Source organism: Bubalus kerabau, chromosome 4 (assembly GCF_029407905.1).
Source record: "Bubalus kerabau isolate K-KA32 ecotype Philippines breed swamp buffalo chromosome 4, PCC_UOA_SB_1v2, whole genome shotgun sequence".
Classification (NCBI taxonomy): Eukaryota; Metazoa; Chordata; class Mammalia; order Artiodactyla; family Bovidae; genus Bubalus; species Bubalus kerabau.
Window position 1 is genome coordinate 7,539,053 of NC_073627.1, and position 22,025 is coordinate 7,561,077.

The following is a 22,025-nucleotide window of genomic DNA, read 5'->3' on the forward strand; positions in this document are numbered from 1 at the left end:
GCCTCGTTCAAACAGAGGCCTGGAAAGACAGTCAGACTCAGCTCCCACCCTGAGCTCCTCGTCTAGAACCTTCACACCGAGGTTTTATCTCCACTTCCAGCACCAGGGAAACCCCTCCATAGCATCCACATAGACACACAGATACTAGGTAGGTAATATCTCTGTTATTCTTTTTTTTTAATGGCCAGTTTCTTTTTTTTATATATTTATTTATTTGGCTGTGCCAGGTCTTTGACTGTGTGGATCACAACAAACTCTGGGAAATTCTTAAAGAGATGGGAACACCTGACCACCTGACCTGCCTCCTAAGAAATCTGTATGCAGGTCAGGAAGCAACAGTTAGAACTGGACATGGAACAACAGACTGGTTCCAAATCAGGAAAGGAGTACGTCAAGCCTGTATATTGTCACCCTGCTTATTTAACTTATATGCAGAGTACATCATGAGAAACGCTGGGCTGGAAGAAGCACAAGCTGGAATCAAGATTGCCAGGAGAAATATCGATAACCTTAGATATGCAGATGACACCACCCTTATGGCAGAAAGCAAAGAAGAACTAAAGAGCCTCTCCATGAAAGTGAAAGAGGAGACTGAAAAAGTTGGCTTAAAGCTCAACATTCAGAAAACTAAGATCATGGCACCTGGTCCCATTATTTCATGGCAAATAGATGGGGAAACAGTGGAAACAGTGGCAGACTTTATTTTTTGGGCTCCAAAATCACTGCAGATGGTGACTGCAGCCATGAAATTAAAAGACGTTTGCTCCTTGAAAGAAAAGTTATGACCAACCTAGACAGCATATTAAAAAGCAGAGACATTATTTTGCCAACAAAGGTCCATCTAGTCAAGGCTATGGTTTTTCCAGTGTCATGTATGGATGTGAGAGTTGGACTATAAACAAAGTTGCTACTGCTGCTGCTAAGTCTCTTCAGTCGTGTCCGACTCTGTGCAACCCCATAGATGGCAGCCCACCAGGCTCCCCTGTCCCTGGGATTCTCCAAGCAAGAACAGTGGAGTGGGTTGCCATTTCCTTCTCCAATGCATGAAAGTGAAAAGTGAAAGTGAAGTTGCTCAGTCATGTCCGACTCTTCGTGACCCCATGGACTGCGGCCTACCAGGCTCCTCCGTCCATGGGATTTTTCAGGCAAGAGTACTAGAGTAGGGTGCCATTGCTTTCTCCTAAAGAAAGCTGAGTGGTGAAGAATTGATGTTTTTAAACTGTGGTGTTGGAGAAGACTCTTGAGAGTAGCTTGGACTGCAAGGAGTTCCAACCAGTCCATCCTAAAGGAAATCAGTCCTGGGTGTTCATTGGAAGGACTGATGTTGAAGCTGAAACTCCAATACTCTGGCCACTTGATGTGAAGAACTGACTCATTGGAACAGACCCTGATGCTGGGAAAGTTTGAAGGCGGGAGAAGGGGACGACAGAGGATGAGGTGGTTGCATGACATCACCGACTCAATGGACATGAGTTTGAGTAAACTCTGGGAGTTGGCGATGGACAGGGAGGCCTGGAGTGGTGCAGTCCATGGGGTCGAGAAGAGTCGGACACTACTAAGCAACTGAACTGAACTGAACTGAACTGTACTGAACTGTGCCAGGTCTTAGGTGCGGCATGCAGGATCTTCAATCTTTGTTGCCGCATGCAAACTCTTGGTTGCAGCATGTGAGATCTAGTTCCCTGACCAGGGCTCCAACCCAGGCGGCTGCATTGGGAGCTTGGAGTCTTAGTCACTGGACCACCAGGAAAGTCCCTATCTGTGATTCTTGAGCCCACTTAGAAAGCAGAGAAGTCTTTCCAATTTTGGTAATATATGCAAATATGGTATATAGAGTGGGCAAGTATGCTGGTTCTAGAATGTTCCAGAAGTTAGCTGAAAAAAGGCAGCCAAGCTAGGGTGGATATGTGGAAGAGGAGTTGGCACTGGGACAATCGGAGGCTGAGACCCTCCAAGCCCAACAGTCCTCACAGGCAGGGTGGTGACACAGGAAGCCACTGGAGATGGAAGGACGAAGAGGCCACTGGTGCTCAGTCGGGTGCAGGAGAGGGATCTTAGGGTCACATGGCATCAGGGCAGGAGGCCCAGAGCCCGCTGCAGCCAAGGCCGAGACTCAGAGAAAAGCTATCTTGGCCTGATTTAAAACCCCAAGGAGGGACTTCCCTGGTGGTTGTGGTTAAGAATCAGCCTTCCCATGCAGAGGATGCAGGCTCCATCCCTGGTCGGGGAACCAAGATCCCACGTGCTGTGGGGCAGCTAAGCCCCGATGCCACAACCTGAGACCTGCGTGCTGCAACTGCAACCTGATGCAGCCGAAGAAAAAGAGGAAAACAATCCCAAGGGGCGGGAACTTGGTTCTGACACACTCAGCTATGTCAACAGGACTCTGCAATGACTCGGAATATTTGTAAAATGCCCACCTGGCCCACCACCCTCAAATCCCTCACACGGTGGTAAGTGGATTCTCTGTAAATGAAGGAAGGTTATGTTTTGAATAAAAATCAAAAAGATGCAGGAGAAGGCCAAGGTGGCTGATCAGTGGTGCTCAGACAGAAAGGTTCTTAATCCCCGGGGGCAGGAGGCAGGGGTGGAGAAGGTCAAGGGGAGGCGCCTGGGTCACCTTGGGAGCCACGCTCTGCTCTGTGTGTTCAGCAGGAAAAGCAACACCCTCCCCGTCAACAACATTCACGACTGGACCTGTGACCACAGACACGGCTGAATCCATGACAACAGACTTGACTGAGCCTGTGACAGCAGACACACCGGCCAGCCCGGCTTCCTCGCCTCCAGCCCCCCAGAGCGTCAGCAGCAGCCAACCCACGGCCCTGAGCAGCGTCCCCACCAGGCAAGCAGAGACAGCCTCCTGCAGACCTTCCCCACGGCTGCCCGGTGGCTGCTTCCCAGGGGGCGCTCAGTCAGGGACCCTCATGTGGCCCCTCTGATGTCTCCTATGCAGAGAGAAGAAACAGCCATCTGTCCTGGGCTTCCTCCTCCCCATTTATGCCTCCAAGGACTGACAGAGCTGCCCACTCCCTGCGAGGAACCAGAACAAACCTCTCCAGCTGGGCTGCAGGAGGCAAGGCCATGGTCTCCCTCTGACCTGCCCCCGCCAGCCCAGAGAAGCAAAAGGAGGCATACTGGGGTTCAGCCCCGAGTGTGCCAGAAGGGAAGCACTCTGTGAGTTTCCTGTGGCTGCTGTAACATCGCCACAACATTGATGGCTTCAGTTCCGTTCAGTTCAGTCACTCAGTCGTGTCCAACTCTTTGCGACCCCATGGACTGCAGCACGCCAGGCCTCCCTGTCCATCACCAACTCCCGGAGTTTACTCAAGCTCATGTCCATTGGTGGCTTAAAGTATCACAATGTTATTGTCTCCTAGCTCTGGAGACCAGAAATCTGAAATAAGTCTCACTGGGCTATAATCAAGGGGCTGGCGGGACTGAGTTCCTTCAGGGGCTCTGGTGTAGCATCCACCTCCTTGCCTTTTCCAGCTTCTAGAGGCCACTGCGGGCTTGCCAAGGGGCTCAGCGGTAAAGAAGCCGCCTGCCAATGCAGGAGACACAGGTTCGATCCCTGGGTCAAGAAGATCCCCTAGAGGAAGAAACGGGCAACCCACTCCAGTATTCTTGGCTGGAGAACCCCGTGGACAGAGGAGCCTGGCGGGCTATGGTCTATGGGGTCACAAAGAGTCGGACACAGCAAGGAGACTAAACAACAGGAAGCCTCTGCATTCCTTGGCGTTTGGCCCACTCCGGCTTCAAGGCCAGCTGTAGCGCCTCAAGTCTTCCCTACATTGTGCTGCTTCCCTCTCAAAGTCAGTGGCTCACCAATCTTAAACCTGTCTACACGATGAAGCCCCCCTTGCTGTGTAAAATAGCACATTCGCAGGTTCTGGGGGTCAGGATGTCTTTTGTGTGTGTGCACGTGCTGAGTCGTGTCCCAGTCTCTGTGGCCCCATGGACTGTAGCCCACCAGGGTCCTCTGTCCTTGGGATTTCCCAGGCAAGAATATTGGAGTGGGTAGCCCTTTCCTGACCCAGGGAATCTTCCTGACCCAGCGATGGAGCCCTAGTCTGCTGCACTGGAAGGTGGATTGTGTACCACTGAGCCACCTGGAAAGGGGAGGGTCATTAATCTGCTCAGGACAGTCACAGGCGTATATTCTGGCCCTCCTCTCCCCAGGTGTTAGGACGTTCCAGGAGGGAGTGGGGAGCTAGGGTCCCTGCTTTCTCACATTCACAACATGGGAAAGAGGCGTGACAGCAGCCTGAAGCCCACCCCCTTCAGAGGTCAGCTCTCTCATCAAAGGGGAGCCTCCCCCCCCACAGGCTGCCCCAGTTTCCTCCCAGCGCAGCCTGGTGCCCTCCAGCTCCCACGGTCAAGGTCCAGTTTCTCCCTGGGTCCTGCCTCCCAGAATCGCCCTCCCTCATCTTCCTCCCCTGCTGTGGTCCAGCTTCCTTTCTCGAGGGTCCTGTTGCTTGGAACCTGGGCCCCTGGCTCTCATTTGTTCAATAATGAGTCTGAACAGGACGAGATTATGGGAGATGCTTCACGCCCCGCTTCTGCTTTGCTCGCTGCTGTGGGGGGAGTTGTGCCTTGCAGCCACAGAACACAGGACTTCGAGAGAAGCTGGAGAAGCCAGGGGCAGTGGGCAGGGGGTGGAGGGAGGGGAGGGTGGGGCAGTCTCTGTGCTGGGACTGGTGAGAAGAGCGCAGTGGGTGAAGGGCTATTTTAAGGCTGGCATCGCAGTGTGCCCGCTCTCTCTCTCAGGAAAGCGAGTAGTGACAACATGACTCACCACACTCAGGGCAGATGGAGGCAGAGACCAAGGCTGGTGTGCCCCGGGGTCGGGGGGGGGGGTGGTGTTGCGGGGAGAGGGGGGTCCTGGCCCTGCCTGTGGGGGAGGGGATCAGACTCCCTTCTGTACCAGGAGGGGCTATCCAGGGAGCAGAGACAACCACGGGCCCAGCAGTGTGACTAGACCAAGTGTCAAATATGTGTTATGTGTATATATGTAACACAAATATATTATTGTGTTAAATATTGTATATTATGCATATATATAGAATCTAGAAAAATAGTACAGCTGAACCTATTTGCAGGGCAGCAGTAGAGACACAGATATAGACAACAGACTTGTGGACACAGCAGGGGAAGCAGAGGGACAAACCGAGGGAGCAGCGTGGAAGCATTGTGCGTGTTAGTCACTCGATCATGTCCAACTCTTTGCGACCCCGTGGACTGTAGCCCACCAGGCTCCTCCATCCATGGGATATCCCAGGCAAGAATACTGGAGTGGGTTGCCATTTCCTTCTCCAGGGGATCTTCTTGACCCAGGGATCGAATCAGAACCCAGGTCTCCCACATTGCAGGCAGATTCTTTACCACCATCTGAGCCACCAGGGAAGCCCATCACCGTATGTAAAACAGATAGCCAGTGAGCCCAGCCCAGGGTTCTGTGACAACCCAAGAGGGGCGGGATGGGGTCGGGGGTGGGAGGGAGGCTCAAGCGGGAGGGGACATATGTGTATCTATGGCTGATTCACATTGCTGTATGGCAGAAACCAACACAACATTGTAAAGCAATTACCCTCCAATTTAAAAATCACGTGTGTGTTATGTGAGATATTCCTTCTTATACGCACTATCTGATGGGGGTCAGAGCAGGGACAGACTCCTCCCAGGAGAACCGAACAGGTAAATAGCCAGGTTGATGGGGTTGAGGAACCTTTCTCTGCTTCTAAGAGGCGATATTAGATCTGAGCTTGAAAGACAGGCAGAGTTTACCAAAGGCAATACAAGGTGGCCAGGCGAGCTGAGGCCGAATCAGAAAGACAGGAGAGGGTCTAGATTGCGGGGGGTTTGAGGAGGATCATGGGGGAGCAGTCACAAGGCAGGATGGTAACAGACGGCAAAGGGTGCCGGCCCCCGGGCCGGGTTGGTAGGGAGGCCCTGAAGGCTTAGCCCTTGAGCAGAATGGCTGTGCCCCTTGAGGAGACTTCCCCAGCAGGGATGCAGGCTTGCCCCTCTGTCACCCAGGTCTGAGCTCAGGGAGGGGGCAGAGAGGTAGGGCCAGGGGCTCCCCTAAAGACACAGCTCACTCCTGTTACCTGTGCCTCGTAAGCGTCCTCCTCTGCAACATCCATGTGGTGCTCTTGACCTTTGTGGAGGTGCTCCTGCTTGGGAGCCTGCTGTGTGCTGCACCATGGCTGAGCAGGAGTCTGCAGCAGCCCAGGGGGCAATGAGCTGGGCTGAGCGGGAGAACCACAGCACGCTCACCACCAACACCCTCCCACCCACCCGCCCGCCTGCCGAGCAGATGGAGAAGAAGCTCCCGGCTTCTTATCAGAGAAGGAGTGGTGATTTCAGTCCCAAAGGAGATGAGCATCCCTGCTGCGGTGAAGATCCCTTTCATCCTGGCCTTGGAAAACTGATGGGGCCTCTCTGCCTCCTGCAGCCTCCACTGCAGGCTCAAAGAAAGGAGAGGAGATGGCGTTCCCCTTATACACGGGGTCCTCAGAGGCCCCTGTGATCTCACCTGGAGTTGAGAGTGTCCTTCCAATGCCTCCGTCCCTGTGACTCTGGAGGGAGGGCGGCTCTTCTGAAGATAATTGACTAAGACCTTGTTCAGGGCTCCCACCCAACAATGGGTTTCAAAATTCTAGACCCATAGGTTTACATAAAACTGGAATTAAACTAAAAAGATTTGGGACTTCCCTGGTGGTCCAGTAGTTGGGAATCCGCCTGCCAATGCAGGGGGACACGGGTTCAATCCCTGGCCCGAGAAGATCCCACATGCCTCAGGGAAGTTAGGCCCATGCACCACAACCCCTGAGCTCCAGAGCCTGAGCCCCCAGCAAGGCAAGCCACTGCGATGAGAAGCCCGTGCGCTGCAACGGAGAGCAGCCCCCTTGCTCGCCACAACTAGAGAAAGCCCATACCCAGCAACAGAGACCACGTGCGGCCAAAAATAAATAAACTAACAAAAATTATTTTTTAAAAGCTTTAAAGTGTGTCTAGATTGGCAAAGACCCCCCACCATGGGCCGGGTGTCCAGGGGTCCACCAAGCCCACCTTCTGTTTCACCCATACCTCCTCGAGGAAGACTGGCCTGAACACAGAGAATGAAGATGGGCTCGGGGCAGAGCCCAGCTCCTGTGTTTGTGAGCTGTGCGTTTGTGCTGTACGTTTCCTATTAAAGTCTATGGGTTTCCTGCGCTCCTCTGAGACTGTTTCGTTGGGACACTAGTTTCATTTTTTATGTGTGAGAGGACGACCCATATATTCCAGAGGGTGTGAAGTGACCCTAAATCAAACACAAGAGTTAGACTATATCTGGCAGTGGTGAGTTGGCAGCAAATAGAGGGGAGAGACCTGGAAGACACCTTTTTATGCCCTCACGGAGGTCATGATCGGACTCCCTACATGTAGACGCAAACTGAAAGCGACGGTTGTGCTGGAGGCTCAGTCGCTCAGTCGTGTCCGACTCTTTGCCACCCCATGGACTGTAGCCTGCCACGCTCCCCTGTCCATGGGATTTCGCAGGCAAGGATACTGGAGGGGGCTGCCATTTCCCCCCTCCCCAGGGGATCTTTGGAAGGATGATAATGGGAAAAGCCTTGAGAAACATTGCTCCAGTCTGTGACCGAGGCAGCCCTAGTGCACCCAGACTCAAGGAGGGGAAGTGAGCCCCAAGCCTTGATAGGAGGAGCGCCAAGGAACTTTGAAGTCACACTTTAAAGCTGCCACACACAAGTCTTGATCCAGCACCTTCACATCACATATAAGAACAAGGAGATGTGAAGGGTGAGGGCCCTGGGTGCCCAGTCACAGAGCCAGGTAGCAGAGTCGAATCTGCCCCGGACCAGCATGCGTCTGGCTCACTCACCATCCCCACAGATCCATCTGTGCTCTTGAGAAGGTCAGTTCCTAAGCCTGCTGAGGGCACCATATGGCCCCAGGCATAAATACCAGGCAGATACACAGTGTTCTGAAATTCTCTGCTTTTCTCAGAAATCAGACTGTATCCATAACTTGCATGGATTTACGGACATGTTTTGTTTTGATCATGGTATTTTATTAATGGACTCTCTTGCCCATACATAAACATGAGAGATTTCACCTCCAGCTTCTCTCTCTTTATTTGCCATGCCATGCAGCCTGTGGGATCTTAATTCCCTGACCAGGGATCAAACCCACACCCCCTGCTTTGGAAGCATGGAGTCTCAACCACCGGACCCCAGGGAAGTCCCCCAGCTTCTCTTTTAAAAGTAGCAATGGCTGAAAGCAGTGGACCCACAGTGCCACATCCTCTACATGGCATCAGAGTGTTTTAAACCTTCCCTGGGCTCCCCCGGGCCTCCAGGACACCACTAAAACTTAAAGATTGGAAAGGAAGCATAAAAGTGTTCCTTTTCTCAGATGACATAATTGTCTATGTAGAAAATCCCATGGAATCTACCAAAAAAACAAACTGCTCAACCAATAAATGAGTTCAACCAGATCACAGGATACAAGATCAATACACACACAAAAGAATCATATTTCTAGATCCTAGCAACAAGTTGGTAGAAAATAAAACACTATTCATAACTGCTTCCCCCCAAAGAAGAAATACCTGGGTAAAAATCTAATGGAACCTGCATAGCATCTGTGTGCTAAAAGTTGCAAAATGCTGATGACAGAGGTCAAAGAATATTTAAATTAATTGAGAGCTACACCTCATTTGTGGATGGAAGACTCAACGTGGTAAAATGTCAATTTCCCCAATACTGATCTATGTAATTGCTTGTTTATTGTCTTGCATGTGTCCATGCTCAGTCAGGTCAGTGATGACCGACTCTTTGCAACCCTATGGATTGTAGCCTCCCAGGCTCCCCTGTCCATGGGATTCTCCAGGCAAAAATACTGAAGTGGGTTGCCAGGCCCTTCCTCAGGGGCTCTTCTCTGACCTGGGGATCTAACCGGCCTCTCTTACTGTCTCCTGCATTGGCAAGGAGGTTCTTTACCACTAGCACTTCCTGGGAAGCTCCCAGTCCCTCCTAACTGCAGGCGCTTCAAAGACTCTGTCCTTGGTCCTGAACTCTTCCCTTGACGATTCTCCCTCTCCCTGGGCTCCAGTTTACCACCCCACACATCTTCACTGCAGCATGAATACTCTGCTAACCCACGTCTCTAGCTTCCGACTGTTCCTCTATGCCTGTAATCCCAGTGTCATGGAGAAAACCAAGCTCTGTATCCCTCTAGCCTGCTCCCGACTTCCCTATTTCTCTCAATGATGCCCTACCCTTCTGGTCTTTCAGGCTTGACATCTCTGTACATCCAGACTCTTCCTATCAGACTATCTTACTCATCAGCTGGGTAAACCTTCCTAAAACATATCCATGACTCCATGTTGATCTGCTCAAATTCATCCAAGCGTCTCAGTCAAAGCCTGAGTAGAAGTTGGAGTCCAAACCCCTTCAGCACACCCCAACCTTAGTTTTCCTGGGCCTTCCCAGGTTTTGCAGTTAAAACTGCACTGCCACAACTTCATCCCACCGGAATCTTAAACACACCTCCACCATGCGAAACTGTGTGTGAACCTCACACTCTGCTGATTGGTCTTCTCTGACTGACTATTACAATGAGTATTTTCTGCCTCCCTGTTTTCACTTCTGCTGTTGCTGCTTTGGATATGTTCCTTCCCACGGCTCCCCAACCCCACCTTACCACCCCACTTGAATGAAAGTATATACCTCCTTGAAGGTCAGTCTCAAATATCACCTCCTCCCACTGATCCAGCCGGTGTGACATAATATTTTCCCCTCTGACATCATGTAGCATTTTGCCTATGACTGCCCCGTGGAGCTTGCTAGCCCTGCCTGTGCTCTACTGACGTGTGAGTTTATCTTCCTTATGAGGTGCATTGCAAGCTCTTCTCTTGCCCATTATTATGCTTCCTATACCACCCTGTGTATATTTTATGGTCATGATTAGTATGTGCCTCTTTAGAATGAGGTTTTCCTTCAGCCGAGTCTGAGGCCAGCCCCAGCTCTCCCTGAGATGCCATGAATGTACGCACCCTTATGGGAGCCACATCAGAGCTCAGGTTCAGAGAACAGCAGCCCTGCCTGAGAACTCAGTGCTCAGAGGAGCTCTCAAAGGAAAAGGGTCACTATGGATGCAGAAAGGTGAGTGGAAATGTTGACAGACTGTGCAACTCTTGCCTGCATACTTCAGGGAGGGAGTATTGGATATGCATCCAGGAACCAACTGACAACTCCCCTGGGCTAAGGGTGTCTGTGGTTATGGTGGTGTCGTACGATCCCAACGTGGTGAAACATCTCCTTTCCTCTGGGTCCTCTACCCTGTGTTTGAAGCTATGTCTGCCTCTTCTGCAAAAATGGTTAATTGTTGATGGATGGTCTCAACCAGACTTCTCCTAAACTGGATAAACCTGGACTCTCCATTGACTCTATGCACGGGAGACCCTCCAAGTTAGTGAATTCCCAGAGTTATATTAGAGGTATCCACTGCCTCCTTCTACCATTACTGCTCCAAACAGCCCCAGAATTTTAACTTGAAGCTGCTCAGTTGTGGCTGAGCTAGACAGAGATGCACTCAGCCAAGTCACACACCGGTCACAAGGACACAAGAAGGTTTGAAGCCCAAGAGGCGTTGGAAAAGAGGAAATAACCCTGAGCTCACAGGACAGCTGCATGAGCAAACTCTATCAGGACTAAACTCCCTTGGAATTGTCCCAGAGAAGCAGATGGAGCCCTGTGAGCCCAGGACTGAAGCTGGGAGGGTTGTGTCCTCAGGGAGCCTCCTGTCTGCAGGGAGGAGGTGGGCATTTCCCTGGCAATGCTGAACCAAGAAGCTTTTGTGCCAAGGAGAAGAGTAAAATGTCAGGCCTCTGAGCACACAACTTCCAGAGAATTCTGGCCCTTGGGACGTGGGTGTGAAGTCCAGGAATCAGGAGATCTGGGGAGGAGAAAAGAGAACCCCCAAGCAAGGGCAGGGGTGGCTGAGCCCTTCCTCACCTGAGGACTCAGAACGAGTGTCTTCTAAGATCCAGGACCCTCCCTGGACCAGCGCCCCCAGAAGACCTGAGTCCTTCCAGAATCTAGCAACTGCTGTCCCCCTGCCCTGGAGCCCAGAATCTGAAGGTCTCTCTTCTCCAGTCTGAAGAGCTGTATTCCTGGACAGGGCATTCCTGGGGACAGCACCCTGCACAGTGGACCTCCCTGGTCAAGCTGTCTCTCTCTTCCTCCAGGGCGTCTCTGAGGTCTGTTCACCCAGAGGACAGCCCCAACCATGCCCAGGAACAGGGGCAGCTTCAGGAAGACCAGGAGCAGGAAGTGGACATTGCTGAGCTCGGACCTGTGGGAGACACAGTGACTGGAAATGAGCTGCCTCCCCTGGAGGAGGTCCCAGGACCCTTCCCACCCCACTTCTCCCTGCACCCCAAAACTAAAGCCTAGATAAAGTAAAGTCACTCAGTTGTCTCCAACTCTTTGCAACCCTGTGGACTATAGCCCACCAGGCTTCTCCATCCATGGGATTTTCCAGGCAAGAGTACTGGAGTGGGTTGCCATTTCTTTCTCCAGGGGATCTTCCTGACCCAGGGATAGAACCTGGATCTCCTGGATTGTAGGCAGATGCTTTACCATCTGAGCCACCAGGGAAGTTCCTAGATAACTCAGGATCAAACCCAGAAGAGACCCAAGTCAGGGCAGCCCCTCTCTGGGACTCCTGTCATCATTCCTGCCTCAGGAACTGCCCTTGGGACTCTTCTTAAGGGGAGGGGAGGGAGCAGAGGGAGGAGAGGGACGAGGCAGTGCCCCTTCCAGAAGCGTGTGTCCAAACTCATCCTCTCCATCCCTTTCCCGCACACGTAATTTTCCCTGTTATCGGCTGGCTTCTTGAAACCAGTCCTCACCCACACTTTAAAGCTCTCGCCCCCCATTCCCTTCAGGGTCTGAGAGCAGCATCACAGCCCTTCTGGGTATCTTTGGAAGGAGGAGACAGACCCAAATGTCAGCCTGGAACCAGCGCACCTCCCACAGACCCCACAGGCAGCTCCTGGAAACAGAATCTCTGGTACAGCAAAGAACTTTAGATGCGAGCCTGGGTTAGGGACCGCAGAATCAGGCCCCTGCATCCAGAGCCTGGTGAGAAGGGAGACGGGGAGGGTGGGGATGTGAGGAGGGGCTTCAAGTCCACCTGAAACCGGCCTCCATCTGTGTCCCTGCAGCTGCCCCTCAGGGGAGAGGGTTCACAAAATGGGTGCTATCTTCCACTCTGCATGCAGCTTTGGAGAATATAAACATCAGAACCAGAGCTGGAGGGAAACCCAGCAGAGGGTGAGGTACAAAGGTCATGGCGTGCTGCCAGGCCCCGCCCCAGGGCCCCTAAGGCTGCTGACCCTCCTCCCTCACAGTCTCCAGGCCTGGTGCCCTTACCCTGGGCAGCCGGTTGATATCTCCTTGGTGCTGAGGTTCTGTCCGTCATTCACTGTCAGGGGGCTGGCCGGTACAGCCAGACAGGCGGTGCTCCCTGGGGTGGTACTTGGTGCTGGAGATCAAAGCATGGCTCAGGCATCACTCTTTCCCCAGTCCCACACTAAGCACCCATGTGGCTCTGATGTCACATAGAATCATCCAGTGACCACCACTTTGTACTGAAGCGAATCAGTATGTTCAGGGGTCTCTGCCTCTCTGTAAGGGCAAGGATGGTGCCCTGTGTGGGGTACCTATGGCCCCCAGCCCATGCCAAAGCTGAAGAGTCAGCTGCCTTTCTCCCTGACCATACCCTAGGCTCCTCCCAACACTACTGAGACAGAGGACAAGACAAGACCCAGGACACTGTTCATCCTTGTCGCCCATCCTTGTCCCCAAGCCCACTCTTTTCCCATAAGCTCTGCTGCTGGACCAAAGGGAGCTCTTACCTGGGGAAACAGACACCTCAACCTGGACGGAGGGGTCCCTGGACAACACATCCAGGATCCAGATGGTCTGAATTCGACACCAGTAGGACCCAGCGTCGTTCGTGCTGAGGTTCTCCATGATCACTGTGAAGGTCAGGTTGTCCGCGTGGTCTCTGATGGACACGCGGCCATTCCTCCTTTCTTTCTCTTCTCCTTTGGTCTCCACAATCTTTCGACACACTGTGCCATACTTTCCTCGGCACCAGTATTTATTATGCCCCTTGTATGCCTTCTCATACTGACACCGGACACGCAGAGAGCTCCCCATGGTGCCCGCCACAGAGCCGGGGCCCGTCAGTGACAAACAGCCTGGAAAACACAAGTCAGATCCCAGGACTCCGTCCCAAGAGGCCCCATCTGTTTGCTTGAAGCCCCAGGGGAAGGTTACTAGGGAGGCGTGGACCATTCCAGGCTCGGGGCCGGGGACCTGGAGAGATACCTGGATTTAAGACCTAAGCCAGAGGGTCTGGAGACGGCGGTCAGCAGGGCCAGCTCAGACCCGTGCCCCGTGAGCCCAGACAAGCTGCCTGGCTGCACGGGCACCCTGTCCCTGAGAACAAGGGGAGTCGGGCCACGGTTGGAGGTGGGAGTAGAGAGGGCTGGCAGTCCTGCCCTGTTCTTTTTTGTTGTTTGCTTGTTTTGTTTTAATTTAAACTTTTTATTTTCTATTGGGGTATAGCTGATTAACAACATCATGATAGGTGAACAGGAACAATTTGTTTCATGTGAACAGGAAAGGGACTCAACTGTAAATACACAGGTATCCATTCTCCCCCAAACTCCCCTCCCATCCAGGCTGCCCCATAACATTGAGCAGAGTTCCATGTGCTACACAGTAGGTCCTTGTTGGTTCTCCATTTTAAATACAGCAGTGTGTACATGTCCATCCCAAACTCCCCAAGTATCCTCTCCTCCCATCCGTCCCCTCGGCAACCATAAGTTTGTTCTCAAAGCCTGTGAGTCTCTTTCTATTTTGTAAGTTCATTTGCATCATTTCTTTTTAGATTCCACATATAAGGGATGTCATGCAATATTTCTCCTTCTCTGACTTACTTCACTCAGTATGACACTCTTTAGGTCCATCCATGCTGCTGCAAATGGCCTTATTTCATTCTCTTTAATATCCCGCCCTGTCCTTAACCCTGCAACCTCTGCCAGGCATGAGGTTTGGGCATGTAACCAAAACACTTTCCTTTGGAGTAAGATTTCTACATCCTGGGTGTTTTGTAATTCAAACTATTTCTTTAAGAGTATAATTTCTTGGGCTTTCCCTGGTGGTCCACTGGTTAAGAATCTGCCTTGTAATGCAGGGGACATGGGTTTGATCCTTGGTCAGGGAACTAATATCCCAAATGCTTTAGCATTAGCATTGAAGAACCCACGCCCTGCAGCAAGAGAGCCCATGAGACACGACAAAAGACACCACCTGACAACCAGAGACCTCACGCGCCACAGCGAAGGCCTGAAGAAGCAAATCAATTTTTTTTAAGAGTATAACTTCTTGTTTACTCTGCTCTCCCCATGTTCTCAAGGGAGAAAAAATAAATCTCTGGCTCTCATCACAGACCCTCAGATTTAGAAGGTGGATTATAATATCTCAGCCCAATTTTCTACCTAACCCACAAATATATCAAAAATGTTCATGAAATATGTTGACAAATGCTACCAGGTTACTGGTGTTTGAATGAGGAAGCCGAATTGGATTGGGAAGGAGCTGGTAGGTCTAAGTTATAGGTAGCATGCCAATTCTTGGGTTGGCCAGTGAGCTCACAGAGGTTTGCTAAATTATATATGATTAACATAAAAGAGGGCCTTGTATGGACCAATGATGAGAAGGCATCCAGGCAAGACCAACCCAGTCTGGACACTGAAAGTTAAGGAAAAAAAAGATTCTACTAATTCCAAGAGAGTACTCTCCTCTGTCCTGCTAGAATGTGCCTGGATGCAAGATTAGCAGGTCTTACATGGGACCATATAAATTCGTGTGTGCATTTTTTAAGGAAAGTGTTTGCTGGTTGCTTGAAGTTCACAGGAGCTCAAGTCGGAGAGCAATGAGTTCATAATGGAAACACTAGGTGGTCAGCAGAGCAATCTGCAGGACGCACCTTGAGTGGTTTTGTGACTATCACAGGCTTTGCTTTGTTCTAGATACCCTGTGGGCGTCAGAAAGAGCCCTGGGGAGGAGGCTCATCTGGATTTAATTTTCAGTAATTTCACTTACTGGATACGTCACTAACCCCTTCACGGTCTTATCTGTAAAGTGGGAATGATACTAACTGCCCTGCATGAAGTTACTCAGAGGGGAACAGTAGGAAGCTTCCTTAAAAAACTAAAAATAGAGCTACCATGTGACCCAGCCATCCCACTGCTGGGCATATGTCCAGAGCAAACCATAATTCAAAAAGATGCACACACCCCGGTGTTCACAACAGCAGTATTTACAACAGCCAAGACCTGGAAGCAACCTGAATGTCCATCGACAGAGGAATGGGTAAAGATGTAGTAAATATATAGACACACAATGGAGTATTACTCATCCATAGGAAAGAATGAAATAATGCCATTTGCAGCAACATGGATGGACCTAGAGTTTGTCATACTGAGTGAAGCCAGTCAGACAAAGACAAATATCATAGATATTGCTTATAGAGTCACAGAGGTAGGAAACAGGATTATGGTTACCAGGGGAAAAGTTGGGGAAAGGATAAATTGGGAGGTTGGGGTTGAAATACACACACTTCTGCTGCTGCTGCTGCTGCTGCTGCTGCTGCTAAGTCACATCAGTCGTGTCTGACTCTGTGCGACCCCATGGACTGCAGCGCACCAGGCTCCTCCATCCATGGGATTTTCCAGGCAAGAGTACTGGAGTGGGGTGCCATTGCCTTCTCCCAATATACACACTACCGTATATAAAATAGATAGCTAATAAGAACCTACTGTATAGCACAGGGAACCCTACTCAATACTCTGTAATGGCCTATATGGAAAAGAACCTAAAAAAGGGGGATACATGTATGTGTGTTACAGGCAGATTCTTTACTGCTGACCGCCAGGGAAGCAGCCTGCAAAGCAAGAGACCCAGGCTCGATCCCTAGGTTGGGAAGGTTCCTTGGAGAAGGGAAAGGCTACTACCCAGTCCAATATTCTCACCTAGAGAATTCCATGGACAGAGAAGCCTGGTGGGCTACAGTCCATGGGGTCACAAAGAGTCACACACGACTGAGCGACTTTGACTTTCATCCGTATGACTGATTCACTTTGCTATACACCTGAATGGTGTACACAACATTGTAAATCAACTGCAATTCAATAAAGTTTTTTGAAAAGTTGCTCAGGGGGCTGAATTGTGCCATTGATTTGAAAGTGTCTGTAGGTTGTAAAGGGCTTAATAAATATAAGTTCTGTTCTTGCTCATTTTATATCGGAATCCACTTCCTCTGCCTTCATTCTTTTCCTCTCTGCTCTGGAATCGCCCTTGCCATCTTTCTTTATATCCCTTACAACCCTCTTGGATGCCCGCCTTAAATTTAAAGTAATCACTTTTTTCCAGACCGTGGTTGTAACCCCAGACGGGTGCACAGGGTGGAGGAGGGAGCTGGGATGAAAAAGAAGAACTGAAATTTAAATCTTTACAAGTGACTTCAAAGTTCCAATCTGAGCCCACATGAAACATCAGCTGCAAATGTTCTCAAGATGGAAAAATGAGGCTGTGGGTCTGGAGAGTTCAGCCAGTTCCACAGAAAGGGGTGGGAAGAAGTTTCCATCTTCAGTTTAACTGCACTGAGGCTGGGGCACTTAGACATTTTATTAGATTTTACTAAGAAGATTTAAACAAGCACTGATATGCTGGTAAACAAGCTCCCTAGGGGAGAAGCCTGATTTGTGGTGTTTGCCAGTTTCCAAGGTATGAATACTCTAGCCCTTGACTGGTTTCTTTCTCCTTTTTTATTTTTTTTTAAACTTTTTTATTTTATTTTGGAGTACAGTTGATGAACAATGTTGCATTCGTTTCAGGCTGTACAACAAAGTGATTTAGTTATACATGTGTAATACATTCTATACATATAGTATTTTCCTAATTACATTGTTACATATTGAACAGAACATTGAACAGAGTTCCCTGTGCTGTACAATCAGATCAGATCAGATCAGTCGCTCATTCGTGTCCGACTCTTTGTGACCCCATGAATTGCAGCACGCCAGGACTCCCTGTCCATCACCAACTCCCGGAGTTCACTCAGACTCACGTCCATTGAGTCAATGATGCCATCCAGCCATCTCATCCTCTGTCGTCCCCTTCTCCTCTTGCCCCCAATCCCTCCCAGCATCAGAGTCTTTCCAATGAGTCAACTCTTCACATGAAGTGGCCAAAGTACTGGAGTTTGAGCTTTAGCATCATTCCTTCCAAAGAAATCCCAGGGCTGATCTCCAGAATGGACTGGTTGGATCTCCTTGCAGTCCAAGGGACTCTCAAGAGTCTTCCCCAACACCACAGTTCAAAAGCATCAATTCTTTGGCGCTCAGCCTTCTTCACAGTCCAACTCTCACATCCATACATGACCACAGGAAAAACCACAGCCTTGACTAGGCGAACCTTTGTTGGCAAAGTAATGTCTCTGCTTTTGAATATGCTATCTAGGTTGGTCATAACTTTCCTTCCAAGGAGTAAGCGTCTTTTAATTTCATGGCTGCAGTCACCATGTGCAGTGGTTTTGGAGCCCAGAAAAATAAAGTCTGACACTGTTTCCACTGTTTCCCCATCTATTTCCCATGAAGTGATGGGACCAGATGCCATGATCTTCATTTTCTGAATGTTGAGCTTTAAGGCAACTTTTTCACCCTCCACTTTCACTTTCATCAAGAGGCTTTTGAGTTCCTCTTCACTTTCTGCCATAAGGGTGGTATCATCTGCATGTCTGAGGTTATTGATATTTCTCCCAGCAATCTTGATTCCAGCATGTGTTTCTTCCAGTCCAGCGTTTCTCATGATGTACTCTGCATATAAGTTAAATAAACAGGGTGACAATATACAGCCTTGACGAACTCCTTTTCCTATTTGGAACCAGTCTGTTGTTCCATGTCCCGTTCTAACTGTTGCTTCCTGACCTGCATACAAATTTCTCAAGAGGCAGATCAGGTGGTCTGGTATTCCCATGTCTTTCAGAATTTTCCACAGTTTATTGTGATCCACACAGTCAAAGGCTTTGGCATAGTCAATAAAGCAGAAATAGATGCTTTTCTGTAACTCTCTTGCTTTTTCCATGATCCAGCGGATGTTGGCAATTTGATCTCTGGTTCCTCTGCCTTTTCTAAAACCAGCTTGAACATCAGGAAGCTCACGGTTCATATTGCTGAAGCCTGGCTTGGAGAATTTTGAGCATTACTTGACTAACATGTGAGATGAGTGCAATTGTGCGGTAGTTTGAGCATTCTTTGGCATTGCCTTTCTTTGGGATTGGAATGAAAACTGACCTTTTCCAGTCCTGTGGCCACTGCTGAGTCTTCCAAATTTGCTGGCATATTGAGTGCAGCACTTTCACAGCATCATATTTCAGGATTTGGAATAGCTCAATAGATCCTTTAAATCTCCTTCTTTTCCACCCACTTTTCCAGTAGAGTCTGTCATTACATTGGGCAGGCTCTACATTTTGTGAGGGAACCTAACAAAAAAATTATTCTAAAAGCATGAAGAAAACCCTCTAATTTTTATCCTAGACTTACAAATATCATATACTAATGCATATATGTGGAATCTAGAAAAAATGGTATAGACGATCTTATTTGCAAAGCGGAGCCGCAGATATTGGGAACAAACATAAGGACACCAAGGGTGGAAAGTGGGGAGGATGCGGTGAACTGGGAGATGGAGACAGTCATATACACATCACTATGTATAAAGTAGATGTGAGAACCCACTGTATAGCTCAGGGAACTCTAGTCAGTGCTCCATGGTGACCTAAATGGGAAGGAAACCCACAAAAGAGGGGATATATGTGTACATACGCCTGACTCGCCTGACTGCACTGCGGAAGCTGATGCATCACTGTGAATCAGCTCTGCTCCAATAACAATTAATGTTAAAAATGTGCTCTCATGCACTTTGAATGTCTCTTTAAAGATTTTCTCTTCTGAAAGTTCAACCTTTGAGGAACAATTTGATCATGTTCTTCCAGGAGGGAGTTAACGTGGAAGCTGAGGTTGCCCTTCTAGACTCTTCGTTCATCCCTCCTGACAAATCTTTTGTACCCCTTTCAACTGAGCCCTGACAAACAGAGCGGCTGCTCCTTCCTGAGCTTTCTATGGTCTCCACGCTTTTGCATCAGCTACTCCGATTTTCCACTCAGCTGACTCATTCATCCTTCCAGACTAACTCTCAGTGATGCTTTAGGGAGACCTGTATCCTTCCAGGAGCAGAACCAGGGGCCCTGTGTGCATGCTCATCACCATATGAGCAAACCTCTTCTATAGCAAGTTCCACACATGTCTGACTCTTTACAACCTCATTGACTGTAGCCCTCCAGGCTCCTCTGTCCAGGGAATTCTCCAGGCAAGAATACCGGAGCAGGGGACTCCCCTGGTGGTCCAGTGGTTAAGAATCTGCCTGCTAAGACAGGGGACATGGATTCAGTCCTGGGTAGGGAAGATCCTACATGCTGCAGGGCAAGTACTGAGGCTGCACAGCTTGAGCCTGTGCTCTGCACAAGAGAAGCCACCATAATGATAAGCCATGCACCACACAGAGCAGCCCCTGCTCGCCGCAACTAGAGAAAGTGGCAAAGACCCAGTGCAGCCATAAACAAATTCTTTTTTTAAAATTAAAAAGAATACTGGAGTAAGTTGCCATTCCCTTCTCTGGGGAAATCTTCCTAACCCAGGGATCGAATCCGCATCTCCTGCATTACAGGTAGATTCTTTACTGTCTGAGCCACCAGGGAAGCCCGAGTTTCATGCAGCAGCATAGTAACTTGACACCTTCATTCAATCACGAGTCCCTGAGTGCAGAAATTGCTCTGAATTACTGCATCCAGAACAGTCCTGGCACACAGTTGGTGCTCAATAAGTGTGTGTAGGCACACAGTTGGTGCTCAACAAGTGTGTGTAGGATCATAAGATGAATGTTTGAATGTATCAGAGGATATACAGACAGATGAATTGATGTGTCCCTCCCATTTCTGCTGATGCTCTGCCTCTGGCTTGAACCCAGGACAGACCTTCTACCCTTCCACGGTCCTGCCCTCTGCAGTACCAAGTTCCCAAAAGCCCCAGCCCCACTCACCTGGGAGGCAGAGAAGGAGAAGAGCTGAGGGCAGCCACATGGTCCTATCTCCCTGGCAGGTGGCCCCAGAGGATCCAGGTCCCGGCTGAAGTCTAGGCGCCGACAACGGAGCCTGGGTCACCCGCCTTCCACTTGTTCAACATTCCTTTGTGTTACTTGCTCATCTACTTCCTTTATAGTTTCTTAGCTACTTCCTAATTTGAAGCCTTACTTAGAAAAAGGGGAAGGGTGGCAAGAGACACTTCAGAGAACAGACAAATCAACGAGAGAAATCTACCAATTTTTTTGTCCATTCAGTGACAATATAAGGTTTGAGTCACACCTTGAGCCTTCATGATCTCAATCTCTAGATATAAAGCAACAGAGAACCCCCTGGCCCCTCGCCTTTCCCTTTCTTCCCTCCTCTCTGGCTGCCTACTTTTGTTGTTGCTGTTGTTTTGTTTTGTTTCTGGACACACCACATCACATGTGGGATCTTAGTTCCCTGACCAGGGATCGATTCTGAGGCCCCTGCACCAGGAGTGCAGAGCCTTAGCCACTGGACCATCAGGGAAGTCCCTTCTCCTGTGTCATTCCTTCAACACTGATAACAGCGGGAGGGAGGCTATGGGTCTCACGTTATTTGATCCACCAAGAGGATCAAACAAATTTCCAGTCCCTTCAGTCTTGCTTTTCTGTTGTTTTATTCTGCTTTCTTTTTTTTAATTCCTCAATATGATCCTGGAGTTGTTTATAAAGTAAAGGAAATTTGAGTAAGCAAAATCAAGTGCTGATGCCTTAAAATATATATAAAATATGACTAATGTGGTCACATTTCACTAAAATCCAATAAGAAAGTGCACCCACTGTGGTAGATGAGTCAATACAGAGACTTCCTCCTAGACCCAAATAGGAATTCTGTATAAAACACAACCCTGAAAGTTGTCATATATAACTGAGGTCAAAATCATGCAAAGAACATCCTCAAGTGCCAGAAATGTAAAGGGAATTGAAGGCCAAGACCAGGAGTGGGACCTGATACCGAACAGCTAATGGAAACTATTAGAAATGGATAGCTCTCTTTCAGGAGGAGAGTGGCTGGCATTTAAACAGCCACTCAGGACCTGGAAGTCCAGTAGCATTCCCAGTGCAGGGGGTCTGGGTTCGACCACATGCCACAGCTAAGACACACACAGCCAAATAAATCAATAAATATCCAAATAAATGAAGAAACAACCACTCAGGGCCAGAAGCTGATGTCTCAGGTCTATATTAGGCAGGAGCTGGAGCTCCCTGCCAAAATCTGGGATCCGTAAAGAGACCCTACAGCCTCAAATCAGAGTGAAGGGAAGCCTCGTGGAATCATGACACCATCCTGACCCCTTACAGCCACGTATTAAAGAGTCTCCCATAGAAACGGAGACCTAGGTTGGACCACATACAAATGTGAGCTTCAAAGTCCCAGTTTCTCATGACATGACAAATACAGACGTAATATAGATAAACTTCCCGGCGATCCAGTGGTTAGGACTCCATGGTTTTACTGCTGAGGGCCCAGGTTCAATTCCAGGTCAGGGAACTAAGATCCCACAAGCCACACAGTGCAACACCCACCCCCTCCCAAAAAAAAAGAAAAAGAAAGAAATATAAAAGCACGCTGGCAATCGATGAGGCTTGTAGGGTTGTAAGAGATGAACACAAACCCACAGCCACACCTCCAGCCCTCCCTTTTTTTTGCACAGCCCATGGGCTAAAGACAGTTTGACATTTACAAAGAGTTGAGGGGAAGATAGAAAGCAA

At 49.5% G+C, this 22,025-nt stretch overlaps 1 protein-coding gene across 1 annotated transcript; it reads right to left on the reverse strand.

Annotated features, from left to right (window-relative positions):
* Positions 1-8,230: 8,230 nt before the first annotated feature.
* CD300E (CD300e molecule) lies at positions 8,231-21,409 on the reverse strand. Its single transcript, XM_055579805.1, has 4 exons — positions 20,247-21,409; positions 12,932-13,279; positions 12,447-12,558; positions 8,231-11,364 (listed from the first exon to the last, which is right to left on the reverse strand). The coding sequence occupies exons 1-4, from the start codon at positions 20,284-20,286 to the stop codon at positions 11,049-11,051; spliced, it is 816 nt and encodes a 271-aa protein (XP_055435780.1). The 5' UTR covers positions 20,287-21,409; the 3' UTR covers positions 8,231-11,048.
* Positions 21,410-22,025: the final 616 nt, after the last annotated feature.